The 16,617-nt window shown below is 38.4% G+C and overlaps 1 protein-coding gene across 4 annotated transcripts in view; it reads right to left on the minus strand.

Annotated features, from left to right (window-relative positions):
- KIF13B (kinesin family member 13B) overlaps positions 1 to 16,617 on the minus strand; it is a 124,775-nt gene that overhangs the window by 52,054 nt on the left and 56,104 nt on the right. For all 4 annotated transcript variants that reach the window (XM_040550894.1, XM_040550893.1, XM_040550896.1 and 1 more), the window contains exons 9-15: positions 15,623 to 15,735; positions 15,077 to 15,188; positions 10,809 to 11,021; positions 7,816 to 7,926; positions 4,245 to 4,379; positions 2,171 to 2,301; positions 1,005 to 1,091 (exon numbers count right to left, since the gene is read on the minus strand). In XM_040550894.1, the coding sequence (XP_040406828.1) occupies positions 1,005 to 1,091; positions 2,171 to 2,301; positions 4,245 to 4,379; positions 7,816 to 7,926; positions 10,809 to 11,021; positions 15,077 to 15,188; positions 15,623 to 15,735 (902 nt within the window). The remainder of the gene's footprint in view (positions 1 to 1,004; positions 1,092 to 2,170; positions 2,302 to 4,244; positions 4,380 to 7,815; positions 7,927 to 10,808; positions 11,022 to 15,076; positions 15,189 to 15,622; positions 15,736 to 16,617) is intronic.

Raw genomic sequence — 16,617 nt, forward strand, 5'->3', positions numbered from 1 at the left:
AAATAAGGGACTTCAAGGCAAACTAATTTATATTACACTCTACTAATGCAGAGCACCTGAAAATACTAATCATATAGCTTATATAACCATGATTTTTTTAGTCTTCCCATAGCTAAAGAATTTAGAGGCAATGAAATATAAAAATAAATGTTTTTAAATATATATTTGCATTACATCTTATATACTTCTGAATAATGTATTTTATGTATTCTGTATTTTATATATAAACAAAAACACAAATATATAAATAAGATAGAGGCAATAATGAAATCATATCTCATTTTTTATGAGGATGTTTCTTTCGAGCATAAAAGAAAACAATTATGTTTTAAATTATCATTTAAATCCACTGATCTTTAAGGTATCTCAGACCAGGCTCTCACACATGCAGCCCTTCACAGAAAACAGAAAACATCTGCCAGCGATCCTGTCTGACACAGGAAGGTCTCAGCTGGAGTCTGGAACTCCAAGGAAGGGAGAACACAGCGACCTTGTAAGACTGAGATCACTGTACAACATCGGTCAGATATCTAACACCTTAGCTGCTAAATCTGAAAAGCAACCTATCCGAGTTAAAGCTTGGGTGTGATATTTTCGTCATGGAAGAGAGGGTACTTAGTATTAGCGTGATGCCAAATTGCACAACACTCTTAGTTACCAAACCAAATTAAAGTTACCACCTCAAGAATTAAATCTCCTCAGTGAGATAACAGTCCTGATAACCGATAGCAAGGTCCTCATCAGTAAGACTACTTTCCCTTGAACACATAATAAGTTACGTCAACCTATTGCTCTGAAATTAAAATTATGCACAGTTGCTATGACATCCAGCGTTCGAGAACATCCAGTCATCAGCACTGCCTTTATAATCTCAAAGTAAAAAGAAATCACCTCCTCCTGCAGCTTGCGTGCTTCATTGTTACTTTTCCTTATACCTTAATGTTCATAATAATAATAATAAAAAAACTGGTTCAGACTTGCAATTTATTTAATATCTTTTGTACCTGAAAAAGTGGTTGTTTCCCCACAGTATTCTGTCTCCATGATGTAGCTGGATAGGACCCATAACAGCAGAACCATTTACAAACGTCCTGTGAAAAGACAACAAGCTAAAGCAAAGCCACCAATAGAAAGCTTTTTAAATTTTTATTTCTTTTATTACAGTACTGTTTGCTTTTTTGTAGCTTGTTAAGGTAGGAAAACGGGGTTATGGATTACAAACAGGCAAAATATCCCCAGAAAATTCACTCATCCACTCAGTGCCGTTTCATAAACTCCTTAAACTCAGCTTCTTTTGATTGCTTAAGCTTTATGGGATTCACTACTTTTGGATGGATATTATGACAGCTACATCTGGGGAGTACAATTAAGGCTTAAAAATGAGGGGCCTGAAAGAGATGTCACTGCAAATAAGAAGTTTTCACTCGACTTTGAAATACAGACACAAAATATAAATATTTGAATACGGCATTGGAGAACTTTTGGTATATATAAAGCTTTAAGACAATAACCTAATTTGAGTGATAAGAAACTACTTTATTTCAGAGTTAGATTAAGCCTGAAAATGGGATCAGTCAAAATAGGATAACACATTTGAAGGGAATCTCAGGATGTCATCTAGTCCATGCTCCTGCTCACAGCAGGACCAACTATGAACCAAGATGAAAGTGAAATTCTTGAATTCTGTGAGCCTAACAATAAATTACTGGAGATGCTGACGATGCATGTCATTTTGTGATCAGTTTGAACATACCATCTGCTTTTCAAGTACTGCTACTTAATCAAATAAAGCAACAAATGCTTCAGCTGCTTTTTGCATATCAACAGATTTCCTATAAAATTAATTCAGATTTTGATACAGTTAAATCTACACAGCTGCAAATCAGTGCACATCGACTTGCTGAAAGCATATGCAATTTACTCATCCTCTCTTTGAAAGCAGACTATAAATGCCATTACTGAAAGAACTCTCTTTAGAATGAAATATGTGTGTTAACAGAAAGGTAGATAACTCAAACAAAGCCTAGAAGCAGAATACAAGAGGTAGAATTCTCTTACTTTTATTATCTGGAAAAACATCGCTTTTTGGTTACCCTCTTGCCGACTGCTCATAAAATACCAGATAAAACTACAGCTATTACACAGCTAGAACTGTATTTTGTTCCTTTACCTAGTATTTTTTTGAGGTGTTAACATAACCTGTCCTTCTGGGGTGATGTCTATAATGCAGTGTTCAGGAAGAATTCCCATTCCACATAGCTGGATATCTTGAGAGTTGTCTGATCCTATTAACGTGTGCTCCTGTGAAAATTAATTCAGGTGTTAGCAATGGGCTGCAAAGGTTCACTAGTTTTAACTAATCCATTCTCCTTCTGGATAGATCTTCTCATCTAATTCTAAAATTTGAAAGCTGTTCAATACTTTCTGCAAAGGGAAAAAAAGAAAATGAAACGTTGCAAACAAATCCCCACTATTTCTTACAGCAACAAGTAAGGAGCACACAGGAAATTTTACAGGCAACAGTTAGATCCAAAAATGAAGAAGTTCCTATAATTAAATTGCAGAATTCAGTGCCTCAGGACACTGCAGAAGCCAAAAGAATAAAGGAGTTTAAAGAGGAATTAAGACAAGTTCGTGGTGGTTAGATCCACAGTTATTGCACAGGTTCCACCTAGATTATCCTCTGTAAATCCCCAAAGTACTCAAGGCACAAGAAGTTTGGCAGCAGAAGAATCACTCCATTTGTTCATCTATTTGTTTTTGAGGCACCTCTCAGCATTTGTTGAGAAACAGATACAACAGTTTAGATAAGTGGGATGAAGTTCTTATTTAGTGCTTTTATAAGAATGAGTACGTTTGGAGCTCAGTATTAATGAGAATGCAGGCAAGGTATCTACTCTAAGAAGTGAGAGCTTAATTTCAGGATTTTAGGCAAAACAGGTGCAAGTAATTTTATCTAAAGAATTTCAAAACTCAGGGGGTTTCTACGCCATAATTCCCAACAAAATGAACTCATGTTATCCAAAACAAAAGAAAAATTAAAGAAAAAATAAAAATAAACTGAAACACACAAGCCCTATCCCATGCAAAGGGGGTTTTCTCTAGAAAGGGTAAGTATCATGGTGCCACTAGAGACTTTTCAGTTGGTACTGATGGGTTAAGGCCTCTTCTGAACAGGCTTTGACTTCACTGTGTTCTTGTCATATAATCATATAATCACAATAAACACCACAAAAAGTCACTTCTGCTTCAATAGTTGTCAGTGTTGAAGCTGGTTTAGCAGCTTGAGTGACACTCTGGACACCTACGAGCAAAGCGCCTTCAGTTCTCCCAAAACCTCAGCTCTTTTGTCTTTTTTTTTAGCAGAGAAAACAATGAAAACTTTTCCTGTGCTTTTATTGAGATATCATGGAGCAATGATAAGATGACTGATATAAAAGAAGATCACGTATCTTCTTTTATAGGAAGACAGATTGAAACAAACCCATCTTGTGGCCCCATTGCTAATTCTGTGGCTGCTTTGAGAGCTACTATGCACCACTTCAAAGAGAATGATTTAACATGATACTCAGACTGCCAAAGTTTTTGTGCTGCTAAATTTTTAGAGCTTGTATTCTAAAATGTGACTTAAAAAGACCTACATCTCATTCTCCCCCTGACTCCAGATCACATCTGCACAATCTGAACAAGAACAAGCTGCCCGGTTGTTTCGGTGCAAAGTCCACAAGTCGTGTTAACACAGTTTATGGTTAACATCAGTAATGGGGACTGCTCATCACCAGAAGTGCTAAGGCAGAACAGAACTTGATTTTCACTCCTGGTGAGTTGTGTAAAAAAGAATAGAAATGTATTTTATAAACTGAAGCCTGTACTCTGATTACACATGTGGAAGCAAGCTGATTACTGATACGACCAAATTTTTATATAAATCACTTTTTTGGGTAAAACCTTGTGAAATCTGGAAAATAGAAGACAATTTATGACAGAAAACACCTCTACATTTTTTTACATATATAAAAATAAAAATATATATATAAAAATAAAACCCCCAGACCTTCCTCTGCCACAATTAAATTTGAAATAAAAAGTTTGTATTCATATTACTTTTAATCAAGCAGTGAATAGCAAAGAATGCCTCAGATATGCATTTTTTATAACATTCCCTAAGTACACCTATGCCAATGGCATTAGAGTTCCACTTCTGTTAAATAAATAAATATATACATATCAATATTTATTTTTACCTTTAAATAGTACACCAGAAGTTCATTGAGAGCTGGATCTGCGTTCAAATTAACCAGGAAGCACTTATTATCCCCAACTTTTATTCCAGAAGACTGCAGCGATATGCCAAGGCTTTCCAACTGTTTCTGACGCTCCTGCAAGAGAGTAGCCATCACAAAATTAGGCTGACTGATGATTGAGGTAGGAAATGCACTCCTACCTGCCCAAAACCACAAGATAAAACGAGGGGCAGGTACTCCTGAAAAAGGTAGCTCTTTCTTATGCAATGATTAGATACAAAAGCCTTAATTTTATCAAGGTTTACATTAGGATATCTGTAATTTCTCTGGTCCTTCTACCTCTGGACTCAGAGTGCTACGTGCCATGGGCTCATGTATTTGCATCCTTTTAGTGAAAAATGACCACAGCTGAGCACAGCACACTGCACTACTGTGGGAGCTTCTCTGTGACCTCACTGGAACAGCAAGTGCTTCCAGAGCCATCTCTACAGCCCTTTATCTTCTCTTTCGAGCTAAAAAGCAACAAGTTAAGTCAACTCCCCGCCAAGCCAAATTCCATGTCTATCTTTTATTCCCTAGAAATCAAAATGACAAAAAACTGACAACCTGCTGTTTAAGCAATGCAAATAACACTTCCTGCTAAACAAGAGCAGTGGCGTTTGGGATGGTGTTTTGTTCTTGTCAATGGACTTCACAGAAGTCAACAACAAAGCATTACTGTGCAAAAATGTCCATCTTTCAAAGGGAAGTGGTAGGGTGATGACTAGTGCAGTGAAAGAGGAACATTAAACGTTTCTGTCTTGAAAAAAAAAAGAAAAAAAAGGGATTCTTCTATAAAAAGTTTGAGATAGAAACGCTGAGAATTGTTCTCAGGATCATACAGAAACTGAAAGTGAAATGAGATTCCCTATCCACAACAGCAAACAAAACAAAAAAGAAATTAACATGGGAGGCCTCTCATGGAATTATTAGGGAAGTAGAAACAGGGGAGAGTAAAACAATTAAGTAAAAAAATGAGACCTGCAACAGCTTCACCTGTGACACTGAGACTATACAAAAATATTTAAACGAGATTATATAGGGATAATGCAGGAAAGTTTATGAAGGCTCTGATTTTTACCTTCGAGCTTACTCTGTATTTAAAACTTATTATGTCATAGGCAGAACTGCCTCTTGATTTTCTCTTTTCTGTCTCCCCACACCCTACAAAACCAACATAACGTCCCTGTAAGGAAAATTCATGTGTCTGTGAGAGAGAGCAAAACAAAGAACAGAGGAAAATAGCAGTGTGATGTCAAAGATCTCTCTTCTAATCATCAGTGCCAGGCTCTGATGTTCACATCACTCCTTGTTATCTACACTCAAAGATAAAGAATTTGTTGCCCAAAGGAGGACTTGGCCCATGATCTAAAACTCACAGGAGTCGCTTAAAGAAAATGAGCCAGTTTGATAACTTTTGATCAAGACCTAGTATTAATTAACTTAAGAATTCAAAATACATTAAAAGTACGTCAAATATTCACTGCAAATGTGAAAAAGTGCCTGTTTACAGAGTTTGTCTGTAGGGCTTTGATTCCTTATTGACTCTCCATCACTACAAAGTGCCTCTTCCGGGACACTTATTCTTTATGAGGAATCATCCTTTTTTCAAAGATTTTCTCCATCCTACCCACCTGTCCTGCTGAAATTTGACAGACAGACATCGGTGGAGGCTGGACTGGAATAAAATCATTTGACAGGCCATAATGTACATGCCTTTAACCTTGGGCCTGCACAAGCCTACCACAGATGTCAGAAGGTTCCTTCCACAGGCTTGATACAGCCCTGTACTGCACAAACACTAGTTCTCAACAGAATCACAGAATCATCTAGGTTGGAAGAGACCTCCAAGATCACCGAGCCCAACCTCTGACCTAACACTAACCAGTCCTCCACTAAACCATATCACTGAGCTCTACATCTAAACGTCTTTTAAAGATCTCCAGGGATGGTGACTCAACCACTTCCCTGGGCAGTCCATTCCAATGCCTAACAACCCTTTCAGTAAAGAAGTTCTTCCTAATATCCAACCTAAACCTCCCCTGGCGCAACTTTAGCCCATTCCCCCTCGTCCTGTCACCAGGCGCGTGGGAGAACAGACCAACCGCCACCTTGCTACAGCCTCCTTTAAGGTACCTGTAGAGTGCGATAAGGTCGCCCCTGAGCCTCCTCTTCTCCAGACTGAACAATCTCAGCTCCCTCAGCCGCTCCTCTTAAGACTTGTTCTCCAGACCCCTCACCAGCTTTGTTGCCCGTCTCTGGACTCGCTCGAGCACCTTGATGTCCTTCTTGTAGCGAGGGGCCCAAAACTGAACACAGTACTCGAGGTGCGACCTCACCAGAGCCGAGTACAGGGGGACAATCATTCCCCTAGCCCTGTTGGCCACACTGTTTCTTATACATGCCAGGATGCTGCTGGCCTTCTTGGCCACCTGAGCACACTGCTGGCTCGTATTCAGCCAGCTATCAACCAATATTCCCAGGTCCTTCTCTGCCAGGCAGCTTTCTAACCACTCTTTTCTACAGCTGCAAGGCTCATGAAACTGCCACCTCCATAACATCATACGAGGTTAAGAATTTAGAGGCAAAGAGAGCAAAACCAAGTAGCTGTATGCAAGCATCAAGGCGAATTTATTCTGTAGCCTTGATCCCATTACTCTGGTTCATCAATCTCCTTGCACACTCGGGGTTTCTATGCCTAGACACTACTGTGTAAGGTGGGAGCAGAAATTATTATCATTATTATTATTAAATTTCACCCTTATACACAAGAAGAAAAATCCATGGTACGACTCTGCACTGAAAGCCAGGAAGCCCTCTTATTTGAAGAAGCATTTCTTACAATGGATATGTAAAACTGAAGTCAACAGCTTATTCTGATCAAGTCATCTACAAAAGGGCTTTGTATCGGAGGTTTCATTTTCTTACAAGCTATTCATCACCTTTCAATAGTTCTCCCCCTCCAAAGCTCCCCGCTGGAAATATATACATCAGCATTTGTGTGGTAAGAATTGGAAGTGTCATGCAATAATCATGGTGACCTGCACAATTTTTCAGTGTAACCATCATTTCAATTATGTTCTGAGGTTCTAAATAGTGGTGTAAGATGCATTAAAACACACAGGAGATCTGAACAGTTCTATTTTTTAATATTCTGAATGCTCTTTGCCTTCAGTATTAAGGCACTCCATACATAAACTTGCATTTAACACTCTCAACGCTTCATCTTTCATCACAAACAGCAATTTTACTGTCCGAAGAATATAAAATCCCTATAATCCTCTCATCCATGGATTTTTTTAAACAATCTCTCAGCTGGCATAGAATGACAATTTATTGTTGTCACTAGAATAGTAATCTGAGAGGCATCCAGCTATGACAGGAATTAAGTGAAGCTTTTCTAAATGGCAGTAAGCTTGACCTACTTACCCATAAATGTGGGGAGAGATTCAGACAATTGCTATGAACTGACAGACAAAGGAAACAAACCTATTGTTTACAAACACCAAAACGAAAAAAAAAAGCAGCAAACCTGTGCTATTTCCTCAGTTTTTCTTAATTTTTCTTCCCAGGTCACCGTCATTTCCTGAATCAACTTTTCTGATTCCTCCAACCGTTCTTTTAATTCTGGTGATTTCATAGCCTGCAGAAAGTAAAGCAAAGGAAACAAGAAAGCTTATTGTGCTTTGTTCTTTCACATCACTCTCACACAGATGGGGAAAAAGGAAACATATCATTACTCATTTTACAAGGCATACTTGATCAGTAAGTAAAGGGTTGTTTTAAATACATATTGCACATAAATGCAGAATCCATCAAAAACTTAGTTTAATTAGTTTCGAGTACAGATGCTAAAGTGAAGTTTATATACTTTAATGCAAACCAATTACATGATACTGGCAGATTTGCAAAAAGATATTCAAACACAAGCTAATCTCATTTCTATACCAATGTGAGTTTCCAAAAAGACTCACAAATGAAACGATCTGTATCTTGAATACTGCTGATCTAGATAACCACCATTGTCTCAGCTTTCTTTTCCTCTAAATGGTAGCTAACATCTTTGTCATTTGCCCAGCCATGCCATGAAAATGTTTTTAACATTGGTTTTGATATGGCCTGATTTGGAAATTTCTATTGGAAAAAACAGAAAAATCAAGACCTATATATATGCATTTCATAAAACTGGTATCAAAAAAAGTCTTATGATGTACTTCCAGACACGGGAATTCAATTTTTTTGCTAATCCATCACAACTCTAATTTTTTTTTCTGAAATAGCAAGAGGCCCAAGGACTAGCCTGAGAATACCCCACCCTACATCGGACAATCCAAAAACTGTAAAGACATAAAAGTGTTTATACTATACATGTTCACTTCCTCCAGTCTCAGTATTGGCATATTCTTTCTGTACTACCTTGAACAGAATGTCGTTATTTGATTATGGCTAACAATACGGAAGCGTTTTTGGCTAGCAGGTATTTATGCAATCCCAACCAACCTGTGCGAGTATCGTTCTCCATCAGAGAGCTCCCTTACCACAAAAATAAAAATTCTTCCCAGGAATCCACATCAAACAGAGTGGCCTCACTGCAGGGCAATATCTTCAAAAGGAGCAGCTGTCAGGAGTGGAAAATCCTGTTTTAAGACAGGAGTTTCCTCTGCCTCAAGACATAGCAATCTAGGAACTGCCAGCTGATGTGTCCTGTGTCATCTTTTTCTGGTTGAATACCTCAAATACCTAAATACAGGGTAAAAGGGAAACCAGGAAGGAAAGCGAGGGCAATGCAGCCTCCAAAGATAAATTATGCCCAATGAAATATGATCAGTGCAAGGGCACTGGACATGATGGAGCAGGACAGGAAGATGAAGACCAGTTATTCTCAAGTTCTAAGTCTCGTTTGTTTATTTATTTGGACCCGGGGCAAAATAAATAATCATTTTCACATGCTTCAACTGTAAAATGAGGTAGGTAATTCCCCTCATTCCCTCCATTGCTTATCTGTAAGGAAACCATAAAAAAAAGACAAATCTGCAAGACCTAATTCCAACTAGACCAGCAGGTGTACTGCTCTGCTGGAGTCAGTTTAAATTCCCAGCTCAGGAAGGACATGCTGGTGGGTCTTGGCGCAGACAAATTAAAACGTGATATTAATTCTGACAAGAAAAGATCAAAATGCATGGATTAAAAAAGAAAAGGGGAAAAGAGGAAAAGCCTTATTCTTCTGGAAAAAAAAAAGTCAACTGTCAAGTTCTGTTTTGCCATGGCGATTTAGGAGAAAAAGAGGATACTGACACCAAAAGGAAAAAAAACTCAACTTGGTAATCTCTATCTTTAGAAATGAGCATTGAAAATGTAACTTGACTATCATAATGGGTCAGTGCTTTCGTTTATTTAAAAAATGAACCATTATGCACTGTTTCTGTACGAACAATTAGATGGGCTACAAATGTAGTACATCCAAAGGAGACCAAGACAATGAATGTGTTTTTTGACCTTTCCTGTAGAGCCAACTAAACCATAGCAAACTAAACCATTTTTTTTGGTTTAGCTTAATAGCAAACTAAAAGCATTTTTCCATGTTCGCTGTCAATGCCATTCAGATGACAACTGGGGTGGGATTTTAATACTTAGGAAAGGAAATATTTATTACCTCACATTTAGGAAACACTACTTCATTGCTTTGGACAGCTGCCACTATTTTGGCATTAATGCTCACAAATGAAACAAATAGGGAGTACTTGAATCTCTCAGAGAACTGAGAAGTCCACAGTTTGTATTTTAGAGGAAATGTTAGGTATTAGGTAACTTGAGACACCTTAAAGAAACTTTCCCTTACTGGATGCTTTGCATATTAGGTAGCTCAAAGGAGAACAGTCCAAAATTCATTAGTCATTTGTACTATCACAGCCAGCACTCCCTGCAAACCTCAAGAGGCAAATACTGTGCAATTCAGAAAAACTGTGATTACAACATACAGATTATATCACCACTGCTCTGCCACATTTGGGAACTGAACTCAGCATTACTCTAATTCTTGGCCTTCATCTAACCTTTAGTCCATGCTGCCTTCACAATTTTATTGAAGTTTATTGTTTAACACCTGTAAGAGTTTCAATTTAGAACCGTTAAAGCTTGTAAACAAGCAAGCATTATTTAACCAAATTCACATTTGCAGGATGTAGCTGCATCGAATTCTTAAAATCCATGGGCAAAGCTCTACTTATAAACTGCACAATCTGAAGACTCCACCCCTATTCCTCCCTCCATGTCCTCTTTCTTCTGATCTGTATCCCACAATAAAAACATGATCGCTCAATGGTGTGTTCAAAGGGAATCTGGTATCTCATGTTATGACCCATGCTTCAACACTGACCTAAAGCAAACTGGAATGCAGTGATATAAAGGGAGATTTCGCATAGATATCATGCAGTAGCTTCCTGTGGCATTTCTTTTCAAGAGCCAAGTAAGAAAGTTCAGACAATGGGGTCTACAGGACTTACTAGCTAGCCAAGGCTAAAATACCTCTGCTTTTGTGAGCTGTTCTCGGAGCTTCTCCACTTCCTCACGGAGCTCCCGTATGATGCGGGCGTTAGGGTCTTCATTCACCACGGCATGGTTCACGATGTTCTTAGCCCGGTCCGCGTACCGAAGCGTTGAAAGGGTCTCATCGTAGTTGTCTGCTGCTGGGCTTACTGTTGCAACCATGGCAGTCTTGCTGTTGCCACCAAGGCTATCCTGGAAAGTGGCAGAGGTAACCAAGTTAAAACAGAACGTTTCTTTGGTTGTATCCTGTCAATGAACTTACGCAACAAACAATAACTAAGGATTGGAAGTAGATGAGGGCAACGAGTAACAGGGATGTTTTTGGCAGAGCTCCTCCGTTCAAAACTAATATTTTAAGCCCCATAAGTCAAGCAGAGTTATTGTTTTCAGTTGTCCTTTTTTTTTTCTTTCCTTTTTTTTCTTTTTTTTTAGCATGTTTAGGAAAAGTCATTCTTGGCTTCAGAATCACAGGAATGAACAGGGTCCCTGCTTTGTGCTTTATGGTGCTTAGTAGGGGTTTGAAAGGTTTACTTTCATGTTTCTGCTTAGGTTTATAAACTAGAAACACAAGCATGTCCGCACTAGACTTCTCAGATACTGCTGAAGGAGCTCAGGAAAGATCATGACAAATTCAGAATACCTTAAAGACTGGAAGTAACGTCTCTGATACGTGTTTTATTCAACTTACTTGAAGATCTCCTCATAAACAATATAGTTGATTTTATTTTTATAAACGTTTCAGAATGGGGTGCTTCCCTTCCCCCCCTACTTACCCAGCTCACAAATCTACACTGAGTTATGTAAGAAATTGCCCTTTTGGAATCTGTTTGACAGAAGAAGGGCGTGAAACCACATTCCTGCAAAGCAATGTGTTGGGGGGGTGAGGGAAAGGAAGGAAGAATTCCATCTTTGCATTGATCACAAAATTATATTTTACAATTTTAGCCAGGCCAAAAAATAAAATATTTTGTTTTAAGTTTGCAGCAGATCTGTTCTTCCCTCTCCCCCCCCCTTTTTGTACCCAATATCCCTTTCGGAGAAGAACCACACTACTAACTTTCATCTTCAATAACCCATGAAATCTGGGTCACGCATTGCCATTAGAGCAATCTGACTACATTAGCGTGCTTGTCTAACCATTTCAATCACAAAGCAAACACACAGCTTCTCCTAGCAATCATTAAAACGCCCCTTTAAGTATTTCGTTAAGACTCTCTCTCTTTTTTTTTTTTCTGCATGATGCCTAAAACTAATTTGACAGCAGTTGGCCACACCGACTGCTGCTGCTTCGCTGCTGCCCTGGCAGCACTCTTCTCGCTCTGCTCATGCAAGGGGCTGTCAGCTTTTTGGGAAGGGAATACAAATCCATTTGCATAGTGTGGTACACTAGCATGGCTAAGACTCACAGGTAACGGTATTTATGGAGAGGTCATGCAGAAAGAGCTGCCTTCTGGCTGCTCCCTGCATTTTTTGCATGAGGATCAGACGTTATTTACTTCAATAAACGCATGGCTTGGGAGGATCTGCTCTGTAACACAAACGTTTTTTCCAAAGCATCTACTGAAAACTTTAAAAAGCCTAACAAGAGCCTGTGACTCACTCCATGAGGATTTCTGTCTCTACAGAAGCCAGGACTTTTCTTCAATCCATCGACAGCTTCTAAAAATTAGAGATGGCATTCTGCAACTGCAATCCCTGCTCTGCACAAAAGATGAAGTTACCGCCGAGCTGGCCAAGTACTCTGCTTCCAGATAACAGTTTGCACTTCGGGAACCTCCATCCACTGCACTAATTAGCTCCAAAACAGGATTAATTCACCATCTGAATCGCAACTCCACTATGCAGGCAGCTGAGAGTGCTGTTACAGTGATACACCGCAATTCACAATACACCCATTATAAGTTGGGGAAAGTTCCTCTTGTATTGTGGCTTTTCAAGCCCAGTGCCAGGCTGGCTGATAAAGTTCTGTATAAAACCTTTGTGCTGATTTCACTGGTTTCTTTAACGTTAAGCAAGAAGGTAGACAAATAGCAAACCAGTCTCTCATTAGTGAAGACAGCATCTGCAAATTACCCTGGAAAGGCTGACCTTACATGCCTTAAAAACAGGGACAGAATGGAAATAAATAAATTTAGTTGTTTCTAAAGGTAAGGTAGCCCCCTCTTCAGCATCAAGATCACTGTGACAACAACGTAAAACGTAAAGTTTAGAAATTATATTTTTAAGAGCAGCCATCAGTAAAATATGCAGGGCTTCTGAGCAAAATGGGAAAACAAGAGGTCCACGCCAATTCGATTCCATAAAGCTAAGAGCTTACAGAGCTGATAAGCTATTTTGCTTCCCACATCTAACATGATGCCACTTGTCAAGCCTCTTCTTGCTATAATGCTTTTTCACCTGGTACTTCTGTCTAGAGATCCTCAACAAAACTGAACACGAAGTGTTAGCTCTTGAGGTCTCCTGAACTCTACTCATTTTTCAGATTTGGGGAGAGACTCTATATTTGTTAGAACACATTTACTCCACTTTGGCATCATAATTAAAAGTTGAAAGCTATTAAAAAGAAAGAAAAAAAAAAGATAGCCCACCATCTCATAGCTTCTACTAAATAAGTCACTTTAAACTAATAAATCCCTCCTTTGATCTTTAATTAAGAATTGTTAAAATTTCGCCTTTCAAAATAAGGAGTCTCTTCAGTGAGCTTGTTCGTTTAAAAAAAATAAAATCCAAAAGCCCCAAATCTTTTGTTTGCACTTAATATAGCTGGGTGTTAAAAACACAAAGAAGCTTCGCTTGAAAGGCGGCAGGACAAAAGTGCGCCTCTGTTTGTGAGCTACAGCCTGTGCTGTGCATGGCCATCGTGCCTACAATGCATCAGACAGGTGCTAAACAGGAATCTGGGTCTACTTGCTGGATTTGTTTAGAAAGGGAACAGCATAACTAATTCCAACAATAACGCTAGAAATGCATTAGAAAAGTTTCCACTTCTGCTCGCTCAGATTATTACAGAGTCAGGCTCCTAAGCACACTGGAGTGCCCTGAAGAGGGGCAGAGAGCCAAAAGCATGTGTTTAATTAGTTATTTCTTTAAAAAAACAAAAACTACATACACACACAAATGTATAAAAGCAAAATATTCACAGGCAAAAGTATATGTAAGCACTAACAAAGTCTTAGGGCAAGAAACTCTGTGAAATGTGATTTATTTTACTGTAGAAGAGAATACACACTATTTCTGTTAAAACATCTGATTTTTAGACAGCCCCTGACTGTACTGTTTGATGTCCTGTATGTGATTATACTGGGGAGAACAGATAAATCATTTCATAGTAGTAATGCTAAAAGGTTCATGAAGTTGGGAAGCACAGCACAGTATTCAAAAAGAAAAAATTCTGGCCAGATCACCTACGTAGTAAGAAAACAGAACAAGGCAACTGGTACCAAAAATCAATTTCTTGTCAGATTATATCTTTCTACTAACAAATATCTTAATTGTTCCTTCATAATAATAAATCACAAGGAGCAGAAGGAAACTTGCTAAGTATGTAGGAAGTGGGAAGCACAATAACAATAAGAGTTTACCTTTTAATTTGACATACATAAGACTCATATTTAACAACTCTGTTTTTCATTTGGATCTTACAGATCTTAGTTCAAGGGTCACCACAATAAAGGCTCTTTTTTTTTTTCTGAAAATATCAGTCCTACACAGTACAGAAATTGATTTAACTGTACATTTCAGATGAATATGATGCACAAACTCTTCTGACCTGTTCCTTAGACTGTAACTGGGATAATGTTCTGCAATTATACTCTGCTGACAAAAGCAGAGTATATTAGCAAATATATTAGACAATTAGGAAAAAGCTAATAGTCTTAATCAAAATCTTCAAAGCCAACCATGCCAGTACGTAAAATTCAGTTACATGTGGTAATAAAATTAAATCAGACCCAAGGTTCTGTGTGAAGCTGTATCTAAACCGACACAGAAAAAGATAATGTTTTTAAAAAAAAAAAAAAAAGTCCTTATTCTTTATGCCATTGCAGGTCAGCAGAAGACAAAGAACATATTTAGTCTGTGGAGATACTTCTGGCTTCCGGCCAGCTAATTTTCCAAAGACAAGTATGGTTAACATAAAAAACAGAAAATGAGGCAAAAGAACAGTGTTTTTTTCACTGAATGGGACTCTTCTCCCCCTTTCCTCCCTTTTATTTCTCTTTTAAAAACCAAAAGATCAGACTACTTACTTTAAGTAACCAAGTAAGCACAGAGTCACGATAAGGAACAAATTTGTTCTTGTTCTTGCCAGCAGCCTGATCTGCCAGGGCAGAAATAACCAGACCAAGAGTTGTGAGGGATCTGCACCAAGAACACAAGCAGCCATTAACAAATGTAAATAGTCATAGGTCACATGCATATTTAGACAGCCACTTTCTCTCCAAAAATGAGCTCCGATGAAAAAGCTCCTAGTACAATTTCGATCATTCTGTCATCACAGAATCTCTACCGCTCATTTTCAATCTATGTTTTCAGCCTTAATAATCACATCTCCACAATGCAATTATGTGGTAGTTGTAGGAGCACAAGCACAGAAATGCCAACCATGTTAAATAGGCAGAGATCTCATTCAAACAGCTGAGTTCTGAATGTCAGAAGGAACAGCAGAGAGAGGGGAAGAAGAAAACTGGCTATAAAAGCTTAGACTGTTTTTATCTTATTTCAGTAGTATATTATATTTACCAGTTGTGATTGAGTTGATGAAAAAAGGGAAAGAAATAATCACTGAGTCTTACTTGTTAATGTTGCTTCCTTCTTTCAGCCTGTCTCCTGCAGCACCAGTCTTGGTTGCTCTTTCACTACCTGCTAAGTCGACCAGGCTCAGCTTGCCCACCTTCTCACCTGACGTCTGCAGAAGGAACCAGAGAAGAGCTACTGTTAGTTCATCACTTAAACCGAGTTACATAGTTTGATATGTTTTCATACACAAAATCAAGCTGCTTTTCTTGGTGTAGACTTGAATGGTATTCTGCATTAACTCATGAGCTGCTGCTCCAGAAATAACAGGAGGATTTGAATTGAAGTCTGATACATTGCTATCTTCAAGACATCCCAGCATTCTCCAGAGGAGCAGAACATGGGGCACATTAGTTAAAGGTTCAAAGCAATAACAAGTGTAGAGGGAATACAAGCCAGAGTCACGTAAAAAGACACTGGGTCTACAGTCTCTGCCCTTAGAATCTTGAAAACAGCTTAAAAATCTCAAATTCTATACCGTAAGTTTCATCTCTTTTTTTTTTTCAGCAAGTAGGATTGAACATGACAAGAAGCATGCTGTAATTTATGAAAATGACTGCAATCACAGAAGTCTCCTAGATCCTTAACGGCTTCTGAGAAAGAAATCCAAGCTATGTGGGTGTTTCAATCCTGTAACACAGATTTTGAAATAAATCCCCATTATTCCTTGTAATTCTTGCTAATTACCTCACTTGACCCAAAATGACATTCTGAAACACTCCATAAATTTCCTATGTCAATATGCAGTTGAAGAGCTAGCACTGCCTTTGAGAACAGCGTGGTTACATCATGCTTTTCTGCAGCATCTACGACTGAAGTGCATCTCTATCACCATTGCAAAGTGCTACATTCCCCTAAACGAACAGGATAATTTTAGAATCAATATGCTTTCAAAAACATTAAGCCTCTCAAAATACTATGTGATCATCAGGCCATTCCAAAATGGTCATTTCCAGGACTGAAAGGACCAGCAGACAGGAAACCAGAGGAATCT

The sequence above is a fragment of the Cygnus olor genome, chromosome 3 (genome assembly GCF_009769625.2).
Source record: "Cygnus olor isolate bCygOlo1 chromosome 3, bCygOlo1.pri.v2, whole genome shotgun sequence".
Taxonomy (NCBI): domain Eukaryota; kingdom Metazoa; phylum Chordata; class Aves; order Anseriformes; family Anatidae; genus Cygnus; species Cygnus olor.